This window comes from Zootoca vivipara, chromosome 4, assembly GCF_965207765.1.
Source record: "Zootoca vivipara chromosome 4, rZooViv2.hap1.1, whole genome shotgun sequence".
In the NCBI taxonomy this organism is placed as follows: domain Eukaryota; kingdom Metazoa; phylum Chordata; class Lepidosauria; order Squamata; family Lacertidae; genus Zootoca; species Zootoca vivipara.
The window spans coordinates 78,055,431-78,078,037 of NC_142587.1; the positions used below are offsets into that span (position 1 = coordinate 78,055,431).

Genomic DNA, 22,607 nt, shown 5'->3' on the forward strand with positions numbered 1-22,607 from the left:
GGTCAGTCAAGTATTGGTCTTCAAAGGGAACCCAGTCATGTTACTGGCTTTTATATGTAGATAAAAATTTTCAGGAAGACAGGAGTGCCTGGCATGTCTGGTCCATGGGGTCACGAAGAGTCGGACACGACTAAACGACTAAACAACAACAAAAATTCTCAGTGGTTGAAATTCATACAGCCAGCTCCAATGCATGGATACTCTGAAGACAATCTCAATGAATTTCAATAAAACATATGTAGGATTGCAATTTCAAACAAGCAAAGTTTTAATCCAATTCAGTATACACATTTATGGCAGAAACCATGGATCAAATCAATGTTCAGCATAATTGCCTTTAAAAGGGATTTCAGCACATTTCCCCCCATCACTTTGCCAGCAGTATAGCAAATGTACATGCTTCCCAAATGCTAATGCTTTATCCTATTTTGTAAGGGTTCGCTCCAACTAAACCATCAAAACATTGTGTCTCATTTTTTATTCATATTATTCCCCTTCCACATACCCTTTGAATGTTTCCGTACCCTTGAGAGAGTGGTTTAGAAGGCAATTAATAAATCGGTTCTAATACAGTATTATCATTATTACTAATTTGTGTTCAGTATGCCTCCCCCATTACTGTTTTGCTTCCATACAGCTCTATTTGCAGTATGGCCGAGTGAAGGAATTAGTCCATTTCTTTGTAAATAAGCAAGGTCAATGTGGCAAAGGCCTAATATATCTTATAGAATTCCCAGGAGTGTTAGGAAAAAATTGTGCTCTAGCCAAAGTTGCCAGCTCAGTTGGAATGTCCATGCCTGATGCATACGAGTTTCAGGTTTTGCTCAGAACTCTCAGAGGAGACTCCAATTGCAACTTCTTCCAGTACTTCCCTCTCAAGCCACGCCATAGACCACCTACAAGTGTCTTGGTGAAAAGTTACCAGTGCGCCAGTGATTTTCCCTTGTCACCTTGACACCCGTTGAACTGTAACTGCTATCTATCATTCACACCAGACCTAAGTTAAAGTGGTGTGGGACTGCATTATCTTTAGATTCTCACAAAAGTCACCCAGCATCCTACAAATTGCCCCAAACAGACACAGCGTTGAAGTCCCATAATCTGCTGCTACTGGAGACAAGAATGGCTTTGGGTAGTGTGGAAACCCTGGTCTCTCCAGCCATCTAGATTATTCTCCAGTCAAATTTCTGCTTTGAGACTGGCAAGTCACACTGACTGCTACTTGTACTACCCCTCTCAAATACAGCCGATACCAAAATTAACTGGGATTTTTATCTACTGGTAGTATGAAAAGGCAGGCATTTACATTTTCTAACCGAACAGAGTCATCAAGACTCTGTGCAGCTGAGAAATCTCATGTCTCTGATAAGGTTCAGTTTTATCTTACCATTATTTAGTCTGGGGGATGTTTTCATGTATCCAGTATAAATCATTGGTGCTTTAACATTAATTTGAAGAAGCTGTGGTGGTAACGGAATATAGTAGTGGGGTGAGTTGGATAGTTTTAGGTCAGAAAGCATGACTAATATCTGAGTAATCCCTTTGAAGAGGTGATTCAGCCAGCTCTTGCAATATTTCATCTCACCATGGTAAAAACATGTTTTTTTAAGGTCCACAGTGTATTATATCATTGGACAGCAAATAGAACAACAGCACTTGCTTGCATAATACATTTGATCCGCCACTCCATTAATCTCGAATCATTGAGATATGTCAAGGTTCTTGCCCAGTACTACTAAATAAAAGCTGTGCTTTTCACATTGCAGACAGAATTGAATTCATTATTTAAATTTAGCTTCTTGTGTCATAGTCACTCATCGGCTAGCACAGGCGAGCGTGATGCAACTATCTGAAATGGTTTACGAAAAGGGCATTATGGTAGCATCTCATACACTTTGCTTCCGTTCAAAGCCTTTGGCTGATCCTTCATTGAAAGTATAAGAGCTCAAGCTTCTGTATCCTTTTCTTGTAGCATGCAAAGCTGCCACACGTTTTGGCAACAGCCCACTGGTTTAGTGCAGAGCTGCAGGGACAGGGCTGTTGTATGGCCAGTTACATGAGACATGGTTGCCCCTTCCTAGTCAAACCTAGACATCATCATGGAACCATGGACTGAAGGCTCAATTCTATGCCCTCTTCCTATGCTGTTGGGCCCGTATATTGCTCCTGGAACCCGTGCTTTTCATCTGACTTCTTTCCTCTGCACCAGGCCCAACCACTTTCAGGCTGAATTTTCTCGTAAGTTGTTCCAAGTGGGTGGGATGGGGAACAATAGCCCTCAAGTTGTTTGGATCCGAAGAACTACTTTGTGCATATATACAATTGCTAACACAGGGTTGTATTTGAACATTGCCTTTTCACTTTGAAACACAGGGTATGCACGCACGCACGCGCGCGCACACACACACACACACACAGAGAGAGCTAGCTTTTGAAAGCTGTCAGTTTCAAAAACTAAGATGTCACCTGAACTGGAGGTTTACCATTCAAGAAACAAGCCCCAAGCCCCAATGCACATGTGCAAGTAATTGTTAGAACTTGTGGCAAAACCACATTGGAAATAAGACAAAGGAACAGAGCTATTGACCAGCAAGTAGCCTGAGAGAGAGAAGGAAAAGAATGAATGAATCACTCCCCTTCCTCTCCAGGCCATTTTTATTATAATTAAGGTGACACCAAGATTCAAATGCTCCAATAAGATTCTAGTACAGTGAATAATTAACAGCGACTATCCTGAAATCCTACCCCCTTCTCACATTCCCCTGATTAACACTACAAAGCATGTGAACAGGAGCAGAAGCAGGAAATTGTAAAAGCAGTAAACACACACAGAAACCTGTGAAAGATAGTAGATCTACATCAAAGGCACTTTGGGAGGATGTTTGCCAGAGAGGAATGCAGAATGCCCTTTTGGTCAAAGACACCAAATGTTTTACAACCAGGCAGGAAACAAATGGCAACAGATGCCTGTTTCTTGAAACCCAGACTGAAACGTGCTTGCCAGGTAGAGGATCATGGAGTGTACATACATCCCACAGGATATACACTAAGAAGCCATACATTTCATAACCCAGGCAGGAGTAGTCTGTTCAGGTGGAGCCACCAGCTCAAGAACATTCCCCTCAAACCGCACATAAAGCTATGAATGCATGATTCCCAATATAATCCCTGAGATGCAGTCACTTACATGATCCCTACAAGAACTCTGGGTCTCAGCCCATGACTTTTAGACTTGAGTACAGCAATTTTATTGCTCTGATTGGCTCTTCTGGAGGAATCTGTTACTTAGGTCGACAGAGGCTCATCTTGCTTCTTCACTATACAGTCCTCAGCAAATGCTAAAGACGCACCTCTTTGCCTTTGACACCTGAGATGTGTTTTTTCAGGGCCCATCCTATCCCTGTGACTTACCTGTTTTCATTGCCTTTAATTCTCAATTTTAAATTGTTGTAACTTGCACCCTGGGACATGCTGTTGGAAGGGCCAGTAATGAATTTATCAACCATTGTCACAGTCATCCCAAGCATGGGCAAGTTCGTTATATCAACTTTGTTATAGATTCACCAGCTGGAGGCAGATACAAATAGTGACACAAGAGTTTGGAGCTGAGTTTCTACAGCACACAATCAGCCATACACCAGCTTCGCCTGCATACAATTCTACAGTGGAGTTCCTAAATATCATAGCTACCACAGGAGTTTGTCAGAATCCAATTCAGAACAGGCTGCTTTTTGTTGCTGTTGCTACTGCTGAACAGCTGGGAGCGAGAATCCCTTGCTGATCTACTGCAAGTCATCCACGGAGCCACCACCAGTAGATTCCTTCTACCTACTCCTGTCATTTTGATGAATCCTGCTTCTTATGACTTGCTATGTGGCATGTATAGATACACAAGGAACAAAAACTGAAGACACCTATTTAAAAATCTCCCTTTATTGTACATGGAAGAAATACAAAGGCACTGAATAGCCTGCTCTTTTGGGGGGTAGAACTCATTCATAGGATTCCTTTTTCCAAGCAAACAAGACAAAAACAATAGTTATTGAAGTCCCATACAGAACCAGTTTAAATCAGTCAGTATACAGAGACAGCATTTCCACTGTTGGAAGACATTATACTTTAAGCAATATAAAACTGGTTTTCAAATATTATGCTGCGGAGTGGGGGAGGAGGCAAAATATTCACCAGAGAAAGACCTAACACTGTCATGTTGTCCACTGGCTGACTGAAAGATGAAAACTACACCATTCTTAAAAAGTAGCCTGCTTTACTATGGGATGCCTCACAAGAAACAGTGCTCAGTCTAAGGTCATTAACCTCCAAGGGAGAGCCTACATGTCATATATTATATTCATTAGTTCCATTAGTGTCTGAAGGGAACAGACATTTTCCCTAATCTATATCCCAGTGCAGGTCACCCATATTACTACGTAGTGTGATGCCCCATCTACAGAAGAGAAATAAGAGTCTTCCTCAGAAGGAAAGGGGCAGTTAAGCTCTTGGGTAAGTTATCAGAGTCCTTGAAACTCTAGCCAAGTGCTATTTGGGCCAATTTTCAGTTTGTGGGCTTTTCTGGAAAAATATTCAGGAACAATATGCGTTCCCACATCACAAAATCTTCAAATACAAGTGAAGAGCACACCTGGAGATTCTCTGCCAGGCAATCGTATGCCACCTTGACAGTAAATGCGTCCACATGGTATTGAATATATAGAACCAAATGAGAAATTGAAGATGTGGTTGATATGCTCTTTGCATGATACAGAATTATGTGGACATGGTGGCCCAATGTCTGCTTCCTATGGCTGAAAACCTACATGTTTCTCTGATGTACAGTGATCCGCTCTATGTGTAAGATGGCTTTTGCCATCAACAGTGGGGTTGGAGCAAAGTTAAGAACAGTTGTGCTCCATTTACAGCAACTGGCGAAGCTCCCGAGAAGAAAATCCTGTTGCTATGTCATCTGCTTAAGGTATGTTATGAAGGCAAGTTAAAGATTGAGTAGAAGATATATTATGCTACAGGTTAAATGACTGAACTAGGCTTTAATGTAGAAAGCAATGCACATTCCATCTGCCTTCAAGTGTGACGGTTTTCTTACAAGTTACCGTACTTTAAAAAAAAACCAGTACTGTAATGCATTTCTCTTCAGAACTGATGCAGCGTTTTTAAAAAGCACAACCTTTAAATCCTACCATGATTGGCATGCTAGTGTCAAAATGTAGCATTTAATACAAAATAGCAGTATCAAAGGAATATGGCCTTTTACAGAGGCTGCATCAGAACTTCAGAGACTTCCGTGATCATTACTTGAGGGAATGCAAGGGGAAAAAAGTAATTTAAAAAACATAGTGCCCGATTTTCCCAGTGGATTCCTTTAAGTGCTTTGGAAGAAAATAAATGAACAGTTTATGGTGTAGATTAGCTCTCCTTTTGGCCTACGGGAAGATGAAGCACAAAATAAGCTATTTTGACTTGGGGAGATATAGGAAGCGTGTAATGGAGCTGAGAATAGTCTCTCAAGCATTCCGAATGGCAGTCACATTTATCTAGGGTGTTTCATCTCTCCAAGCCAGAACAGAACTACAAATCTGGGCACCCACGGACTTTTGATCATCATCTAAAAGCTTTTGGGTTCAAGTATTCCCTCTGCTAGTTCTTTAAGGTCACCATTAGCCATTTTTTTTAAAAAAAAAACCTGCAGGAAGTGTAGCTGCATTTTATTAGCCTCAAAAGCCGTTCTGTATCCCATTAATTTTTTCCACTGGAGACAGTGCTAAGCGCTGGAGCAATAATGAAGCTAGCAACATACTACACATGATTTTAGTGGTGTTTAAAAAGCTTGCAATTTAAAACCACTTGAATAATCTAGATTTAAAAATCACTGAAATGACTCTAGCTATATGCATTCTGACTGCAGTAACAAGAAAACCCTATCCTCCAGAAAGCTCATAATGTTGAAAGACGAACTCGGCAAGCACTGTTTTAAGAACCAGAAGTGGCTATTCCTGAACCAACAAACACAGCAGGAATGCAAAAGTTCCCTATTCTTCTGGGCAAAATGCAAAGGAAAACAGAAGTCTTCCTTTCCATAACTTCTTTCATTCTGTAATTAAGACAATTCCACTTTGGTGGATTTCTTCCTTCATGAAAACCTGATGTATGTATGTGATCCTTCTTCCGATTCCTGAGCCCCTGGAAGTGTCCAAACTACAAAAGGCGATTCCATCCAAGGTGATTGTGGTGTGAGGTTGCCATTAAACACATCATCTACTGAAGCTGCAAGAAAGCACAAGGAGGAGAATTACAACATATCTAAGGAAATAGGCCACTGTAATCCTTTTGCCTACAAAACTGAGAAACCTTCTAATGCATATAACCTAGTAGGCATAAAAATATCTTAGTCTTGTAATTCCGGAAGAGTCAAAACTTATTTTTAGGCCTCATCTGCACTCTGCCTTCAAAGCAGTATCACACCACTTTAAACAGTCAGGACTTCTCCCAAAGGCTCATAAAATCATAGATCTGTAGACCTGGAAGGGACCCCAAGGGTTGCCTAGTCCAACCTCCTGAAATGCCTGACAAGATGGCCATCCAACCTCTCTTTAAAAGCCTCCATTGAAGGAGAGTCCACCAGCTTCTGAAGGAGTCTGTTCCACTGTTGGGCAGCTCTTATTGTCAGAAAGTTCTTCCTAATTTTTGGTTGGAATCTCCTTTATTGTAATTTGGATCAATTGGTTTGGGTCCTACCCTCTGGAGCAGCAGAAAAGAAGCTTGCTCTATTTTCCAATTAGATATTTAAAGGTGGTTATCTTTTCACCTCTTCTCCAAACTAGGAATACCCAATACCTTCAACTGTTCCTCATAAGGCTTGGTTTCCAGACCCTTTATCCTCTTGGTTGCCCTCCTCTGCACACGTTCCAGTTGTCAATATCCTTCTTAAACTAGTGCCTAGAACTGGACACTGTACTCCAGGTGGGGTCTGACCAAGGCAGAATACAGCGGTACTATTACTTCCCTTGATGTGGACACTATACTGTATCATGGAATCAGTTGTTTGTTATGGCTGCTGAGAGTTGTTAGGCGATCCCTACTTCCCTCACACTTCCCAGAGTACCCCAAATTAGTATTCGGGACTCAAACCAAACCTCCATTTTAGGGTTTGGGTTTCTTCAAATCAAAGATCCATGAGCAGTTCAATCATCGTGACCTGTGAATAGTATGTGGAGATACAGATTTTAAAAATCTCATTTAAAAACACGACACCAACTTACCGCTGGATGTAACACTAAACTTTCTGTCTGAAAAGCTGTTTGACCGCATGTTTGGTTCACTCATTTTATCCAGAAACTTTGTTATCATCTCTTTCTTCTGTGGATTGGTACTGGACAAATTCAGAACTTTCCCATTCACCATAACTGTCCGTTTGCTGATCCCAAACCAATAAAAGAAGTCAAATAAGGCGTCGCATTTGAACTCGTAGGAAAAGCTCAGGCTCTCTTTATTGACCAGATGGGCTCCAGGAGGAAAAAAATTCTTTACAACATCTTGGAAATCAAACTGTACAAAGAAAAAGAAGGTATATTACCAAATTTTGTACCTTTTATACCTCTAGTTATGAAAGCCACTTATATTAAAGTTTTGGAATCAGGTTAGGATTAATCTTACCCCAAGAGCAAACAGTGGTGCAGCTAGGTCATTTTAGACCCTGGACTTAGTAGTCTAACAGGGAGAGCCCTTTAAACAACCATGTTTTATACTTTACAATTGCTTCCACATTCCTGAAATGTTAGAGCAAAAACAAAGGAAGAGCCCTGGAGGGGAAAAACCTCTAAGGACATGCAGCTTTGCATTTTAAGCTTCCTTAAAAGCACAGCACCAGCACGGCTATAGAAATAAGATGGAAGTCACATTTGTACCAATCACAGAGCAATCACACAGGTGCAGACAGAAAGAAAGATAACATAACAGTCATATGTAGGACAACCTCTCTGTCTAACTCACCTGAAGTTTGTAACTTTCTCCAATCACAGAAGATATTATGTTGTTCATTCCATTCTCAATCTGCCTTCTCATCTTTGGGTGGCGGGTGTTCACAAGCAAAGCATATGTTTTTTCTAAGGATGGATTAGAAATTATTGTTATTTATTAAAGCCAGACCTTACTATTGTATTTCAGATGTTGCTCTTAAACATATACACAAAGTTTTGCTAGGGTTCTCTTCTCTTCTGTGGACTGCTGCTGCAAATCACACACTACTAAGTTAGCAAACGTGTGAGCATGGCACACGTCTTATTATGTAAGGGGACTATGCACCTTTTCTGAATCTGTGAATTTGCTTTAGGGAGGCACTGTTATGGATCATACAGTATGTATTATACACAGTCTAACGTGTGTCATTTTCTCACGTTACCAAGTATGTCAAACGTACGTCTTGTTTGCCTGCTAATCTTGTAAGATGCAAAGCAATCCTTTGATAGTTACATTTGATCGGACGTATAACTGCTGCTGCTGTTATAGATCCCGTAGTCTCTTTAGCACTCTGTGTTATCTAAAGAGATCATTAATTCAAAGAGTACTGCACATGGACCTCCAGTGCCTGTACACAGGAATTAAGCCACTTGAAATTACACCTTCCAGAAGGTCTCTGCTCACAGGAGAGCCTAGTTCAGGCTTCCCCAAACAAAGGCCCGGGGGCCGGATGTGGCCCACGAGGCTCTTTTATGCGGCCCCCAACACCACCACCCCCGCCCACTGCTGTCGCCTGCTCTTAACGGCGCAGCTGCCCACTTCCGGGTTGCTGGAGCGTCGGAAATAGCTTGTGCGCATGCACAAGCATCATTTCCGGCGTGCTTCTAGGTTGGAGGAGGCCCATGTGCATGCACACAAGCTATTTCTGATGTTCCGGTGACCCGGAAGTGCGCTGGAAATCACGTGTGCACACACGTATGGGTGCACACTCCTGCGTGCTCCGGCCCACAGCGCAATTGGCGCTGGTGGCACCGGCCCTCGGCAGTGTAAGTTTGGGGACCCCTGGCCTAGTTCAACACCATTTTGATCTGTTCCCCATAGTCTCTAAATTTATTTTGGTTTGCTGCAAAAATCTGAGTTCCTATTCCCCTTTAAAATGTTTTATTGCCATTTAAGGTTAAACTGCCTTATGTTTTAGGGAGGAGATATATTAAGTATTAAATTCAGATTCCATAGATCTGAAGAGAACACTGCTAAACTTGCCATGATTAAATACTAGACTGGAACCAAAACCACATTTATGCATTTGACAGGCTTTGTGAACCCCAACTTTCTCTTTAAAGTAAAGCCGCCTGGTCCAGCTTATTTAAGTGAAAGTTGAGATTCTCAAAACCCATGAAATGTAAAAGAGTAGCCCTCTGATTATGCTTTCTTCCAATCTGATATTTAATCACGACTTATTTAGCAGTATCTTCTTGGAATCTATGTCGCTGGTTTTCAGAGATTGACTGCCAGCCCCAACCACCTTCCTTATCCTAAGGCAGCCACTCTGATACGACATCCTTGCGGGCACAACAAGCTCAGCCCATGATCTATTTAATTTTGGTACTCTAAACATTTCAACAGGGAAAAAGCCCCAGATCCAGCTTTATGTGCTTTTAAGGTATTTCAGTAAGTTTTGGAGCTCTTGTAGTCCACAGAGAGGTGGACCTAATTGGGATCAAGTTTTCAAATTGATCAGAGTACTCATCCATGGAAGGTCCAGCAGAAACATCCTTATCCAACCAAATAGCAATTTGGGAAACCACCAGTGACCAAAACCGGTTCTGCCACTGGGCAAGCATAACTGTGTCACAGCAGGAGGCATGTTTCACTGATATAAAACCAAATTATATTTTTACATGCTTAAGACTGTTATAAATCGAAGTTGCCAATCTTATAGGGATGTCGCATGGTGACAGCTTCATTTTTAAAAAGGCGTCACTGAACTGTATTTAACCATACCGGATTCAAATTCAACCATGGCTCTTTACACAAAGAGTTTATTTAGATCCAAAATATGCCCTTTACAAAAAAGGTTCACACATAGGTTTACCTTTCGAAGAATTATATTTTGTTCTGACGTTGAAGAAGAATACCAATGGGCGACCCAGTATAGTCTCTCTGTAGTTTTTATAGTCATAGTGGGTGTTGAGTTCTACGTATCTGTTCGGGAGAAGAAAGCTGTGTTAACGCAACTTAGTTGAAAAGCAGGATACAGAAATAGTTTCAGCGTGCGGCAGTTAAGGATTAAAGCAAACTTTGCAGGAAGCACAGAAATAAAATGAAACAAGTCAGATAAAATGTTTCTGGTATTCAGCCACCAAAGGCCATTTACGTGGACAGAGGGGTGAAAATGGAGCTCTACAGAAGGACCCCACCCCGCAAACAAATTTAAAGTGACTGTGAAGTAGAACCACTCTTGGTTAGGAAACTATTATTTTTGAAGCGCCCAGTATACTTAATTAGGCAGGAATTACCACATCTCCTGTTTTGAAGGCTATCCTTTTCAATGTGACTGTTTGTTAAAGCAAAAACAGCGTCATAAAAAGGAGAGAGGAGGACATGTGGTTAAGGATGTGTCACCTTTTCCCTTTATGAAGCCAAGCTTCTGGTGTTTTTAACCTTCCTCTTCAACCATGAGAGAGTTGAATTGGAACTTTAGACCACAGTCTTCAAACCACGTACTCTGGCGTTGGTCCAGTGAAGTAAAAAGAAGGACAAGTTTTTTAAAAAATCCACCCTTTAAAAAGCACAGGTTTAAACGTCTCTGGAAATTGGATCTAGTGCCTACATGCCAGGACTAAAATGCTGGTTTCTGAAACTATGAGAGTTGGCATCCATTAATCACACATCAGGGATTACCAACCCGGAACTTGAGGGCTCCACAGCCACCCTCTGAGGCCTTCTGTGGGGCCCTGTATGCTGGTTTGTGTGGTTGTGTTTATGTGAAATATGTGTGTCCGAGGATGACTGTGAACACATTATGTATATTTTTCTAGTACTGGGGAATTGCCCCTATTGGTAGACAGAAACAGTATTTCGGGTGCGGGGCAGGAGAAAACCAATATTGTGTTATCTCCACAGTCAGGACCAGCAAATAACAACTGACTTCCTACAGCAAGCGTGAGGTTGTCCAGGGTGTAGGGAGCAGCAATGACTGTCCTCTCCCTAAGGCAGTGCTATGCCACAGCCCCATGGCAGCCATGTTACGTTCTACCATGCTCCCCACTGCAGCCATTTTGTGTTATCCCACAAGCTCCATGACAGCCATTTTGTGACAGGTGCCCAAAGCACTTCCTCAAAATTTGAAACTCGTGCAAAAAGGTTCGCAACTCGTGCATGAAGCAGATACTAAGTCCCTGTCATGGTTTTAAACTTTAAAAACAAACAAACTCTTTTAGGTTACAGACATCAAAGGAGGTTTGATTGATCGATTGCTCTGTTTGTGCACCAAGCTGAAGTTTGATGAGCCTGACCAAACTAGTTTAACCAGGGTTTTTTTTTGTTAGAAGGAATCCTTTCTTTCTTTCTAAAAGAGATAAACACATTTAAGCCTCTTGCATTCCACTGTGCTCACAGGGCAAGGAGCAGCTGAATGCAAGGACATGTTAGCGTTAGCTAGAATGCTTAGTGACCAGTCTGTACATTCTTAAGTGCAAACCATGGAAGCCCCATAGGAGAAAATGCATTAGCCCCACAGAGGTCAAGCAGAAGTATTTAAAATTCCAATACTCTGGGACTCAGCTTTATTTCAGTCAAATGCTTAAGCCTGCTTGGATAGATCCATGCGGTTGCCTTCTATGGAAACTTTAAACCACTCTAAAGTTTCATTCTATTATTTAATTAAAATTTCATTATTATTATTTAATAAGTCCCCAAACTGGAATAAAGATAGTGAGTGTAGAGGCATTTTGGGGGAGAGGGGGTGAGAGAGAGAGAGAGAGATGGGAGGCAGAGGGAGAGATGGTAACAGAAACAAAAAGCAACTTGTTCTGCTTTATATTACTGTTGTTGTTGTTGTTTAGTCGTGACCGACTCTTTGTGACCCCATGGACCAGAGCACGCCAGGCACTCCTGTCTTCCACTGCCTCCCGCAGTTTGGTCAAACTCATGTTCGTAGCTTCAAGAACACTGTCCAACCATCTCATCCTCTGTCGTCCCCTTCTCCTTGTGCCCTCACTCTTTCCCAGCATCAGGGTCTTATCCAGGGAGTCTTCTCTTCTCATAAGGTGGCCAAAGTATTGGAGCCTCAGCTTCAGGATCTGTCCTTCCAGTGAGCACTCAGGGCTGATTTCCTTAAGAATGGATAGGTTTGATCTTCTTGCAGTCCATGGGACTCTCAAGAGTCTCCTCCAGCACCATAATTCAAAAGCATCAATTCTTCGGCGATCAGCCTTCTTTATGGTCCAGCTCTCACTTCCATACATCACTACTGGGAAAACCATAGCTTTAACTATACAGACCTTTGTCGGCAAGGTGATGTCTCTGCTTTTTAAGACGCTGTCTAGGTTTGTTATTGCTTTTCTCCCAAGAAGCAGGCGTCTTTTAATTTCGTGACTGCTGTCACCATCTGCAGTGATCATGGAACCCAAGAAAGTAAAATCTCTCACTGCCTCCATTTCTTCCCCTTCTATTTGCCAGGAGGTGATGGGACCAGTGGCCATGATCTTGGTTTTTTTGATGTTGAGCTTCAGACCATATTTTGCGCTCTCCTCTTTCACCCTTATTAAAAGGTTCTTTAATTCCTCCTCACTTTCCGCCATCAAGGTTGTGTCATCTGCATATCTGAGGTTGTTTATATTACTAGATCAGTTAAATACAGAATGCATCATTACTGCTGCTTCTGTAAACACATTGTCACATTTGTTTAGGCAAAGTGGTTTGCTTTTTTTTCAAGCAGGCCATTTTTACTCAATTTCACACCATATAAACCGCTAATCCTGCATGGGTTCGGCTACTGGTATTTGGCTCGCCATACAATATAGACGCATCTCCCCAGCTTGTATCTCCCCAGCTACAGTTTAAAACTAAAATTGTTAATGCATTGGAAGTACAGAGATGGTACAACCGACAAGCCAGGTTCATTTCCCCACCTCAGCTTATGATGTGGTTGTTGGACTGTGTAAGGTGGTAACGCAGGATACCAGTCAGACACAGGAAAAGTTGGATGGGTGGTACAGACTCCCATGAGTCATTTTTCTGGCTGAACCACAGTCATGCTGTTTATCCCCTGAAAGTGATTAATTTGAAATGTGCTAGATACAAGTTAGTCCGTGCAAAAATTGTACTCCATTTCTTAAATGCCAATTGCAAGGCACTGGAAAAGACTCAAGTCACTACGTCTTTTTGAAAACATCATCTACCAAGACAAATGGGCCTAATTTTCCACCGCTGAAAATCAGCGTAGCTGGTAACCAAGCAGATGTTTCTAACCAATATTTCATTTTAATTTATGCTTGTCTTCACAAATATTCGCCCATATAATATACATATACCAGAATCTTAAATCTTTCAGAGTTGGTAAAAAAGGTAAAGGTAAAGGACCCCTGACAGTTAAGTCCAGTTGCGAACGACTCTGGGGTTGCGGCGCTCATCTCGCTTTACTGGCCGAGGGAGCCGACGTTTGTCCGCAGACAGTTTTTCCAGGTCATGTGGTCAGCATGACTAAGCCGCTTCTAGCGAAACCAGAGCAGCACATGAAAACACCGTTTACCTTCCCGCTGGAGCGGTACCTATTTATCTACTTGCACTTAATGTGTTTTTGAACTGCTAGGTGGGCAGGAGCTGGGACCGAATAACAGGAGCTCACCCAGTCACGGGGATTCGAGCCGGCAACCTTCTGATCTGCATGTAAGCCCTAGGCTCTGTGGTTTAGACCACAGCGCCACCCGCGTCCAACTTCAGAGTTCGTAGCTCACATCTATTTGGATTTTGTAAAGAACTTGCAGCAAATTCTGCCATAAAATGCATACCGTATTTATAAAGTGTCGCTTTTCATACCCACACCATCCCTTGCACTACTCTGATTGTTTTATATATTTTTTAAGGATTTTGACAGATTGACCCTCCTCCACACCTAATTATTCTCCCCCTCTTCCCAGTGCATCAATGCAAGTATTTAAATTGCTGCAAAGGCAGGAGGGGCATCTTAGATCTGCAGAAGCATTATTGTATATCACCCATGTGTATATATGGAAGATCTTGGAAGTCCAAATATCAATGAGCTGTGGGACACACAGCAGTTATAGCCACTGAGAAAAAGGATAAATGGCTGTTTTCAGGTGTCAATATACACATTCCTGCCATCTTCCAGAAATAGCCATAAAGATTAAATTTGGGGCACCTCTGGACCGGGGACTCAAGAGCATATTGCAACTTTAAGCTTGGCACAATTAAAGTGGATTTAAGTGCTTTGTTGTCCTAGTTCAATCAAACCACTTTTTTTTTTAAAATGGAACTTTGTGTGGTTTGGAAAGTTGAAATCCACTGAGAATTGTGGCATGAACGAATTGTCAATGGAAAGACCTGCAAACACTCCACAAGCAAGTTGGAATGAATGCTCAATGAAGTCTGGACAATAAAGACTAAAAGCTTTGAGTTTGAATGCCAACAAACAGGTCATCTGGAAAAGCCCTTGGGGTTTTTTTTTAGTACTGAGCTGGGGGCAGGGGGGGGGAGGAATTGTCCCATACTAGTACTTGCCTGTAAAAGGGATTTAGGGCATTCAAACTGGATAGCAATTCCTGCAGAAAACTTTGGGATCATGGAATGAATAAGTAAAGCATCACCTTGCCTACAAAGGTCCGTATAGTTAAAGCTATGGTTTTCCCAGTAGTGATGTATGGAAGTGAGAGCTGGACCATAAAGAAGGCTGACTGCCGAAGAATTGATGCTTTTGAATTATGGTGCTGGAGGAGACTCTTGAGAGTCCCATGGACTGCAAGAAGATCAAACCTATCCATTCTGAAGGAAATCAGCCCTGTGTGCTCACTGTAAGGACAGATCGTGAAGCTGAGGCTCCAATACTTTGGCCACCTCATAAGAAGAGAAGACTCCCTGGAAAAGACCCTGATGTTGGGAAAGATGGAGGACACTAGGAGAAGGGGACGACAGAGGACGAGATGGTTGGATAGTGTTCTTGAAGCTACAAACATGAGTTTGACCAAACTGCGGGAGGCAGTGGAAGACAGGAGTGCCTGGCGTGCTATGGTCCATGGGGTCACGAAGAGTCGGACACGACTAAATGACTAAACAACAACAAAGCAATGCATAACTATTTCACCTTTAGATTCTAAACACTGGGAAACTGTCGTTTAAACTAATTGCCACATATTGAAAGAGTTTTAGCTAAGCCTAGCAACCATCAGTTTTAAATAACCGCTCAGATTCGTTTTCTCAATACAGTAATGTAATGTTAACTGAGCCAGACCCTCTAGAGACATTCCAAATAGTGTCTCACACCCAGCCAGTCTTTTTTTGTTCTTTTATACAGTAAGCTCAGATCACAAGGCAAAAGTTGCATCTACAGCTGAAGATTCCCAAAGGCTATGATGCATTCTTTTCTCTGCCGACCAGATTTTCAGCAAGAACAGCTTCACAGAGCCAGGTTTTAGCAAAGGAAGAGTTTCACCCCCGCCTGCAACATTGGTTTTAGAGAGGCCAAATCTTTGCATTGTAGGCCTGACAAAACACAAGAACCAAACAGGATTTCAGCTTGCTCTTTCAAACAACCAGAGTAAATAAGAATAAAAGGATAAGCTGCCACACCCTGTAGTTTTCAAGGAAAGAGAACCAGTCTAAATAACAAAGAGGTTACAGTAAAATAAAAAAATTCCTTCAGTAGCACCTTAAAGACCAACTAAGTTTTTATTTTGGTATGAGCTTTCGTGTGCATGCACACTTCTTCAGATACAGTGAAGTAAAGAGGTTACACATAGGGGAAGGTAGTTGCCCCACAATAAGGAAATAATTTTTTTAAGCCTCTAATTGAGGAAAGCAACAATATGAAAAAATAACAATAAATAAATAAAACAATAAATAAAACAATAAATAAAAATAACAATATGAAATATATGAAATGTGAAATATGAAAATAAATAAATGTAATATGAAAAATTGTTTTTCATAACAATATGAAAAAATGCTGCCTATGTGGCAGCATGCCCACCACTGCATGCTCTTGAGGGAGGGGCTGTAGTTATTTGCATGCAGAAAGGCCCCAGGTTTAATCCCTTTCAGACATCAATCTGAAACACTGGGAGCTGCTGCCAGCCAGTGTATGCAATACTGAGCAAGATGGTCCGACACTGTATAGGGCAGCTACCTCTGTTCATGGGCCTATTTCTCCAGGCTGCAAGGCCCTCCCCATCTGCTCAGATGGGACGAAGTGTCCTAGGCTCATAGAATTGTAGAGTTGGCAGGAACTCTATGGAGTCTCCCATTTCAGAGTTGCTTCCCTGAAATGATCATAGAATATGCAGCTGTCCCAAACGGGGATCGAACCTGCAACCTTGGCATTACCAGCACCACACTCTAACCAACTGAGCTACGGTAAGAGAATGAAAACGCTGGTCCCTGAAATGTCCCATGTTTTTCCTCTTGCCTCCTCATTCCCTTTCTCCTTATAGAATCATAGAATCATAGAGCTGGAAGAGACCACAAGGGCCATCCAGTCCAACCCCCTGCCAAGCAGGGGGTTTCATGTCTCTTAGACATGAGGCTTCCTTTGATGACAGCTTGGAAACTATAACTTGGGCAGAATTCAGCAGCCAGATTATGAACTGGGACTAGAAAGTCTGAGCACATGACATCAATCCTGGCCAGACAGCACTGGCTACTGACTATAGTTTCCGGACTCAATTCAAAGCGCTGGTTTCGACCTATAAAGTCTTATGTGGCTCACGATACCTCAAGGACCATCTCTCCCCATATGAACCAAGCCAGACCTCGTGGTCTTCATCAGAGGCCTTCTTCCATGTACCTCACCTGAGGGTGACCAAACAAGAAACGGGCCTTTTCTGTAGGGTGCCTTCCCCCCCCCCAATATGCAAATGGATCTTCCCAGGGAAATATGCCTGGTGGCATCATCATATCAGTTTTTTAGGTGCCAGGCTACGACTTTTCCTCCCCACTCAGGCTTCCATGGTGATGACCAGCTAGATGCTGCCAAGAAGTTCAGAAACAAGGCATGAAATATATTACTATTAATTGTGTCCTCCCTCAAAGAGGGTGAGGCCTGGAGACCGACCGCCTGTGTTGTGGGTGGGTAAGATTGGTCAGCCACAACACCCGATTGGTAGGTCCCTCGATGTTGGGTTCAATCTGGCCAATGGGGTGCAGTCTAAACGGATCGAGGGACTTATATATACCTGTGAGGGACAAGGGATACAGGGAAGTCCCTCCCATCTTAAGTTCCAGCCCATCCCCAAGCGCTGGAGAGAGTAGGGAGAGCTCTGCCTCCAGCGGAGAGTCAGGAAGTGGTGTCCGAGGCTCAGGCAAGGTTGCGGAGCCCATGCCCCAGGTGGGACAGGAAGATGGGAGCACGGGGGGAAGGCCAATCCCCCCAACTCCGGAATTGCGACGCAAACGTAGGGGGAAGAGGTTGGGTCTCCCAAAGCTTCTTTGCTGGAAGAAAACGCGCCAATCGCCATTCGGAGGTTCTGACACCTCACCTTAAGCATGTATATAGATCGTTCTGACCACTGTAAATAATCAGCACTTAATAAAAGCCTAAAAAGACTATGCTGGAGTCGTTACTCTAGAGTAGCCACATCAGGCCCTCTGACAATACCCATGCACATGACCTAGAGCTTCCTCTTTCGGTGCGTGCATTCGGAACCCGCCCACCCCTCCCTACTTTTAGGGATTTTGCGTTTGACCTTGCTATACCGTCGTGTGTCATCTGTCATTGGGACAGGGGCACGGCAGGAATTTTCCCCACTTGGCTGATTGACTGTTGCCTTTTGGGTTCTGCCTGCCATGTAGCAAATCGTCACAACTTTTAAGGTTGCGGATAGGCACTGGTTCAGGTGATAGGAATGGGAGAACGCTCTCGCTATCCCTATGTGGAGGGTATTCCGTTAAAGGAATCCAGGGACTCAATTGGTTTGGTCAACCCCTGAGAGGGGGTTGTGCCTGTGCCTGAGTCCAGGGGGAGATCTGGGTGGCGGACATAGTCTGTTCCTGGCTTTCCAGGTGTTCACCCTTGGCTGACCTATGCTGGTGCCCTGGGTCAGCGCTACCTGCAAGGGTGCAGGGAGCTAGTCGAACCAGAGCCTATGCAACCACTCACTTTCTGTAATCAATAAAGTTGTGGCCTAAATTCTGCCAAAAGCCAAAACTAAAATTTGAGTCAAGTGTGAAATTATTTAGGGGGAAGGTCTCTGGGTCTGAACACGCAACTGTATGGTTATCCTTCTGAACCCTGTTGTCAAGTTAGCACTGGAAAATCCCAAGGCAGTGAGGGGCAGAGAAGCATGCAGACAGAGATCTACAAGACCTCTGGTGGTCTGTAGTGACTCAGCAACTGTTTTTGAATCAGCAGCTTAACAGAAACAGCTGAAACAGCAAAGAGGGGAAAAAGGATCTTCTACAATAACCCGGCCTTGTGCTAATCCCTTCTCTATCTGCTTTGGTGTTTTCAGATCAAGGAAAGAAATCCCTGGGCTCAGCATGTGTTCTGAGGCATCCTGTTCCTTAAGATTTTCTTTTTAATGTTCAGCAGAAACCAAGTTAAAAAGGAAAAACTTAAAGGGAGTGAAGCACTCTATCCTTTGAGGGGTTGTGGGTGGCTGAAGGGATCCCAAGGTCCTGGGAGACAGCCAATGATAGTATCAGACCTTTGTCTCTCCCGAAAACTCAGGATAAATGCACCCTTTCCGTCAGTTCTAAGGCCACATTTGCGCCCACCTACGTTTAAACCACTATGATACCACTTTAAATGGTCATGGCTTCCCATAAATAATTATGGGCCCTGTTGCTAAGAGTTGTTAGAAGATCCCTCCTAAAGTCCCCTCCCCCGGTTCCCTGCAAAGAGGCATTGATTGATAAATCACTTTGAGAACCCTGGCTGTGCAAGAAGAACATGGGTCTCCTAACAACTCTCGGCACCTTTAACAAACTACAGCTCCCAGGATTCTTTGGGGGAAAGCCATGACTGTTTAAAGTGGTAGCAAAATGCACATATGTATGGGGTGAATGGGACCTAAGTTTATGTCCTCCTGAAATTTCCCATCTGGTTCCGGTTGGTGAACCTTGAGAGTTCTAGTTTGAAAAACCAAGCCTGATGTCTTTTCTAATGCACCCCACAGTGGAAAACTGGTGATGCCCAGTTAACCACTAAAGGACCCTTCAGATCATAAAACCCAAAGTCCCTTGGATACTCTTTTTCCAAGGCGCTGCCTAGCATTCACCCTTATCCAATACCCAATGACCTTCTCGATACTTCCTTTTTTACAAATTAACCTGCCGACCTTTGTATGATGACACACCTTGAGTAATTGCCATTATCAGTCTTCATATGTTCAGGCTGGGAGCAGGAAAAGGAAAGGCATATTCCTCGTGCTCAGATGCACTCGATAATTGACATTTCACATGTTCCAGAGCTAAGCCACAGTGCTGAAAAAACTAGTTCAGTCCTGCACTTTGATATTTCCACCCAGAGAAAAGAGAGCAAATGAGCTTCAAATCCCCAGCTAGGTGACAATAAGAACAATAAGGAAAATGAAGTTGGTACAGGAGTAAGCTACTACTGCTGCTGTTTGAAAGAGCAGGCAGTAAAAGATGGTTATCTATATAAGGTAAAACCCGCTAAGCAGTTTCCATAACCCCTGGGCTATGGTGTAATGGGGAATGACCCTCCCAGCTAAGTGATAAGAGTACAGTATCTGCTTTGCATGCAGAATACCCCTGCCTGAAACCCTGGGGAGCAGCTGCCAGTCAGTGTAGACAACAGGGAGCTAGATGGACAACTGGTCTGACTTGGTATATGGCATCTTCCTATGAACCCACACCTATTTCATCTCTTTCCAGCCCATTTCCACAACAAACCAACCAAGTCAGCACAAACACCCCCAAATACTACTTACTATACTGCAATAGTTTCACACCACCTGCCATAAACCCAGAGCTTTTATACTTTTCATCCATGTTCCGGCAACCTCACAAAGTACCAATCCTGCTTCTGGTCTAAGATGACCTATAGGGGTTTGGACCTACAAATAAGTCTCCCTTTATTCTCGCTCCCTCCCCACAAGGGCTCCAGTGTCTTTGCTAGCCCGCATGGCATGTAACAATTCAACAGGTGTAGTTTCCCAGCTAGCAGGGCGGAAGCCTGGATCTGAAGGTGGAGGCATCACACCTACTCCCCCAAAATGAAGGGTGCCTCCCCCCCACCAATCACGAATGAGAAGGAAGTTAAGCTACCTCTTGAAGTAGTCGGTGAGTTTGCAATGGTACTGCCCGTCCACGTGGACGGAGCCGTCGCTGATCACCGTGAAGCCGCCTCCCAGCCGCCGGCTCGGCGGGCTCCGCACGGTCAAGGCGCCCCCCGACAGCTGGAAGGACTCCGGCTGCAGCAACGCCAGCTGTTGCAGAGGCAGCACGGCCATCTCGCAGTTGCACGTCCGGAGGCTCTGCAGCTCCCCCGACGAGACCGAGGTCAAGCTGGGCCGGACCGAGTTGCACGAGTCGGACCCGCTCCAGACGGCCATGGCGGCTGAGGAGCAGCAAACGGAGCAGCAGCAGCGACGGGCTCTGCAAGGCACTGCTAGCAAGCGGCGTCCGCGCGGGCGAGAAAAGCGCTTCGGCGCAGCTCCGCCTCCGAGCCGCCGGGGAGCGAAAGGGAGGAGGAGCAAAGGGCGGACGGCGCCTCCCCGCTTCAGTAGGGTGCAAAGTCTGCAGAGTTTAGGCGGCCTTGTCCTGCAAACTTGGCCTACCAAAGCAGCGGTGAGCAATCGGCTGTCGAGTCTTTCCGCTTTTCCCGCCCTCTCCGTCTCTTTCTGTGGGGTCACGGACTCCAATGTAGCCTTTGGAAGCCGGCAGCGACGCGCTTCTTATGGGGGTGTTATTATTGTCTGCAGCAGCGCAACTGGACGCATTCCTCTGCCCAGCTGCAATAAAACATGTCTCTCCTCTGTGGGTCTCTGTGGGCGCACTCCTCCATGGCCTTTTAAACACTATTGGGGGGGGCAAAAAATTAAAGGAAAAAAACAAATCTGTGGACATTTCCAAAATATAAGATAAAAAACAAATAAAACCTACATACAGCAATAGTGGCAAATGGCTTTAGATACCTATTAGGTCCATAAATTACCATATAGCATATATTCAACTCATCCTGTGTGATCATCTCAAATTCCTTTCCATCTGCCCTTGCTCGTCTCTCAACAAGCTTGGAATCTTTTGCAAACTGGCAACTGAGATCCACAGACTGTATCAATTATCTGGGAGTGACAATACTTTGTGTGGAGCTACAACTCAATCCCTGGATTCAATGGATATGCATTGGCGTAATTGGCCCAAGGTTTTAATAATATACAGTGTGCTTTTTCCCGGGAGAAAGCCCCATTTAATTCAGTGGGGCTTGCTTCTAAATGAATGGGCCTAGAAAGCAGTAATCCTGTGCAATACTTAACTTGCAAGTTGGTAGTGAGTCAGCAGGACTTAATGTCTAAATCACCAGGCTGGAAGACAAGTTGTTTAGAGAGATTTGGCTGACGTAGCTTGTCCTGCAAAGGTGAGATAAGTTACACCCTGCTGCAGTTTCTTCTAGAAGTACTGCCAGGTGCATGGTGCAAATGCATGCATGACACATATCTGCACGAACTTTGATTATGCTGATCTACAAGTCCCTTTTCACCAGTCAATACTACCCACCCATGATATCCAGCAACCAGAGACAAAACAACCAATGCCACAACTGGCCAAGCCACCACTTTTGGTTTGTTGAAAAAGAGGAAATGCCTCACCCCAAAGAAGACACAGATTTATTTACAGTCTGCACACGCTACTTTTTATGCATTGTTGTTGTTTAGTCGTTTAGTCGTGTCCGACTCTTCGTGACCCCATGGACCAGAGCACGCCAGGCACTCCTGTCTTCCACTGCCTCCCGCAGTTTGGTCAGACTCATGTTGGTAGCTTCGAGAACACTGTCCAACCATCTCGTCCTCTGTCGTCCCCTTCTCCTTGTGCCCTCAATCTTTCCCAACAACAGGGTCTTTTCCAGGGAGTCTTCTCTTCTCATGAGGTGGCCAAAGTATTGGAGCCTCAGCTTCACGATCTGTCCTTCCAGTGAGCACTCAGGGCTGATTTCCTTCAGAATGGATAGGTTTGATCTTCTTGCAGTCCATGGGACTCTCAAGAGTCTCCTCCAGCACCATAATTCAAAAGCATCAATTCTTTGGCGACCAGCCTTCTTTATGGTCCAGCTCTCACTTCCATACATCACTACTGGGAAAACCATAGCTTTAACTATACGGACCTTTGCTGGCAAGGTGATGTCTCTGTTTTTTAAGATGCTGTCTAGGTTTGTCATTGCTTTTCTCCCAAGAAGCAGGCGTCTTTTAATTTCGTGACTGCTGTCACCATCTGCAGTG

The 22,607-nt window shown here is 43.8% G+C and overlaps 1 protein-coding gene across 1 annotated transcript; it reads right to left on the bottom strand.

Moving 5' to 3' along the window:
• Window positions 1-3,917: 3,917 nt before the first annotated feature.
• Window positions 3,918-20,766, bottom strand: MEDAG (mesenteric estrogen dependent adipogenesis). The gene is made up of 5 exons (XM_035115878.3): window positions 20,437-20,766; window positions 10,067-10,176; window positions 8,005-8,117; window positions 7,275-7,560; window positions 3,918-6,279 (listed from the first exon to the last, which is right to left on the bottom strand). Exons 1-5 carry the CDS (start codon window positions 20,721-20,723, stop codon window positions 6,146-6,148), a joined length of 930 nt encoding a protein of 309 aa, XP_034971769.1. The 5' UTR covers window positions 20,724-20,766; the 3' UTR covers window positions 3,918-6,145.
• Between the last annotated feature and the right edge of the window lie 1,841 nt (window positions 20,767-22,607).

Coding starts and splice junctions, on each gene's coding strand:
- MEDAG (XM_035115878.3), bottom strand. CDS start 20,723: ATGGCCGTCTGGAGCGGGTCCGACTCGTGCAACTCGGTCCGGCCCAGC. Junction 10,177..20,436: donor CTCACCGACTACTTCAAGAG/GTAGCTTAACTT, acceptor TCTCCCGAACAG/ATACGTAGAACTCAACACCC. Junction 8,118..10,066: donor AAAATATAATTCTTCGAAAG/GTAAACCTATGT, acceptor ATCCATCCTTAG/AAAAAACATATGCTTTGCTT.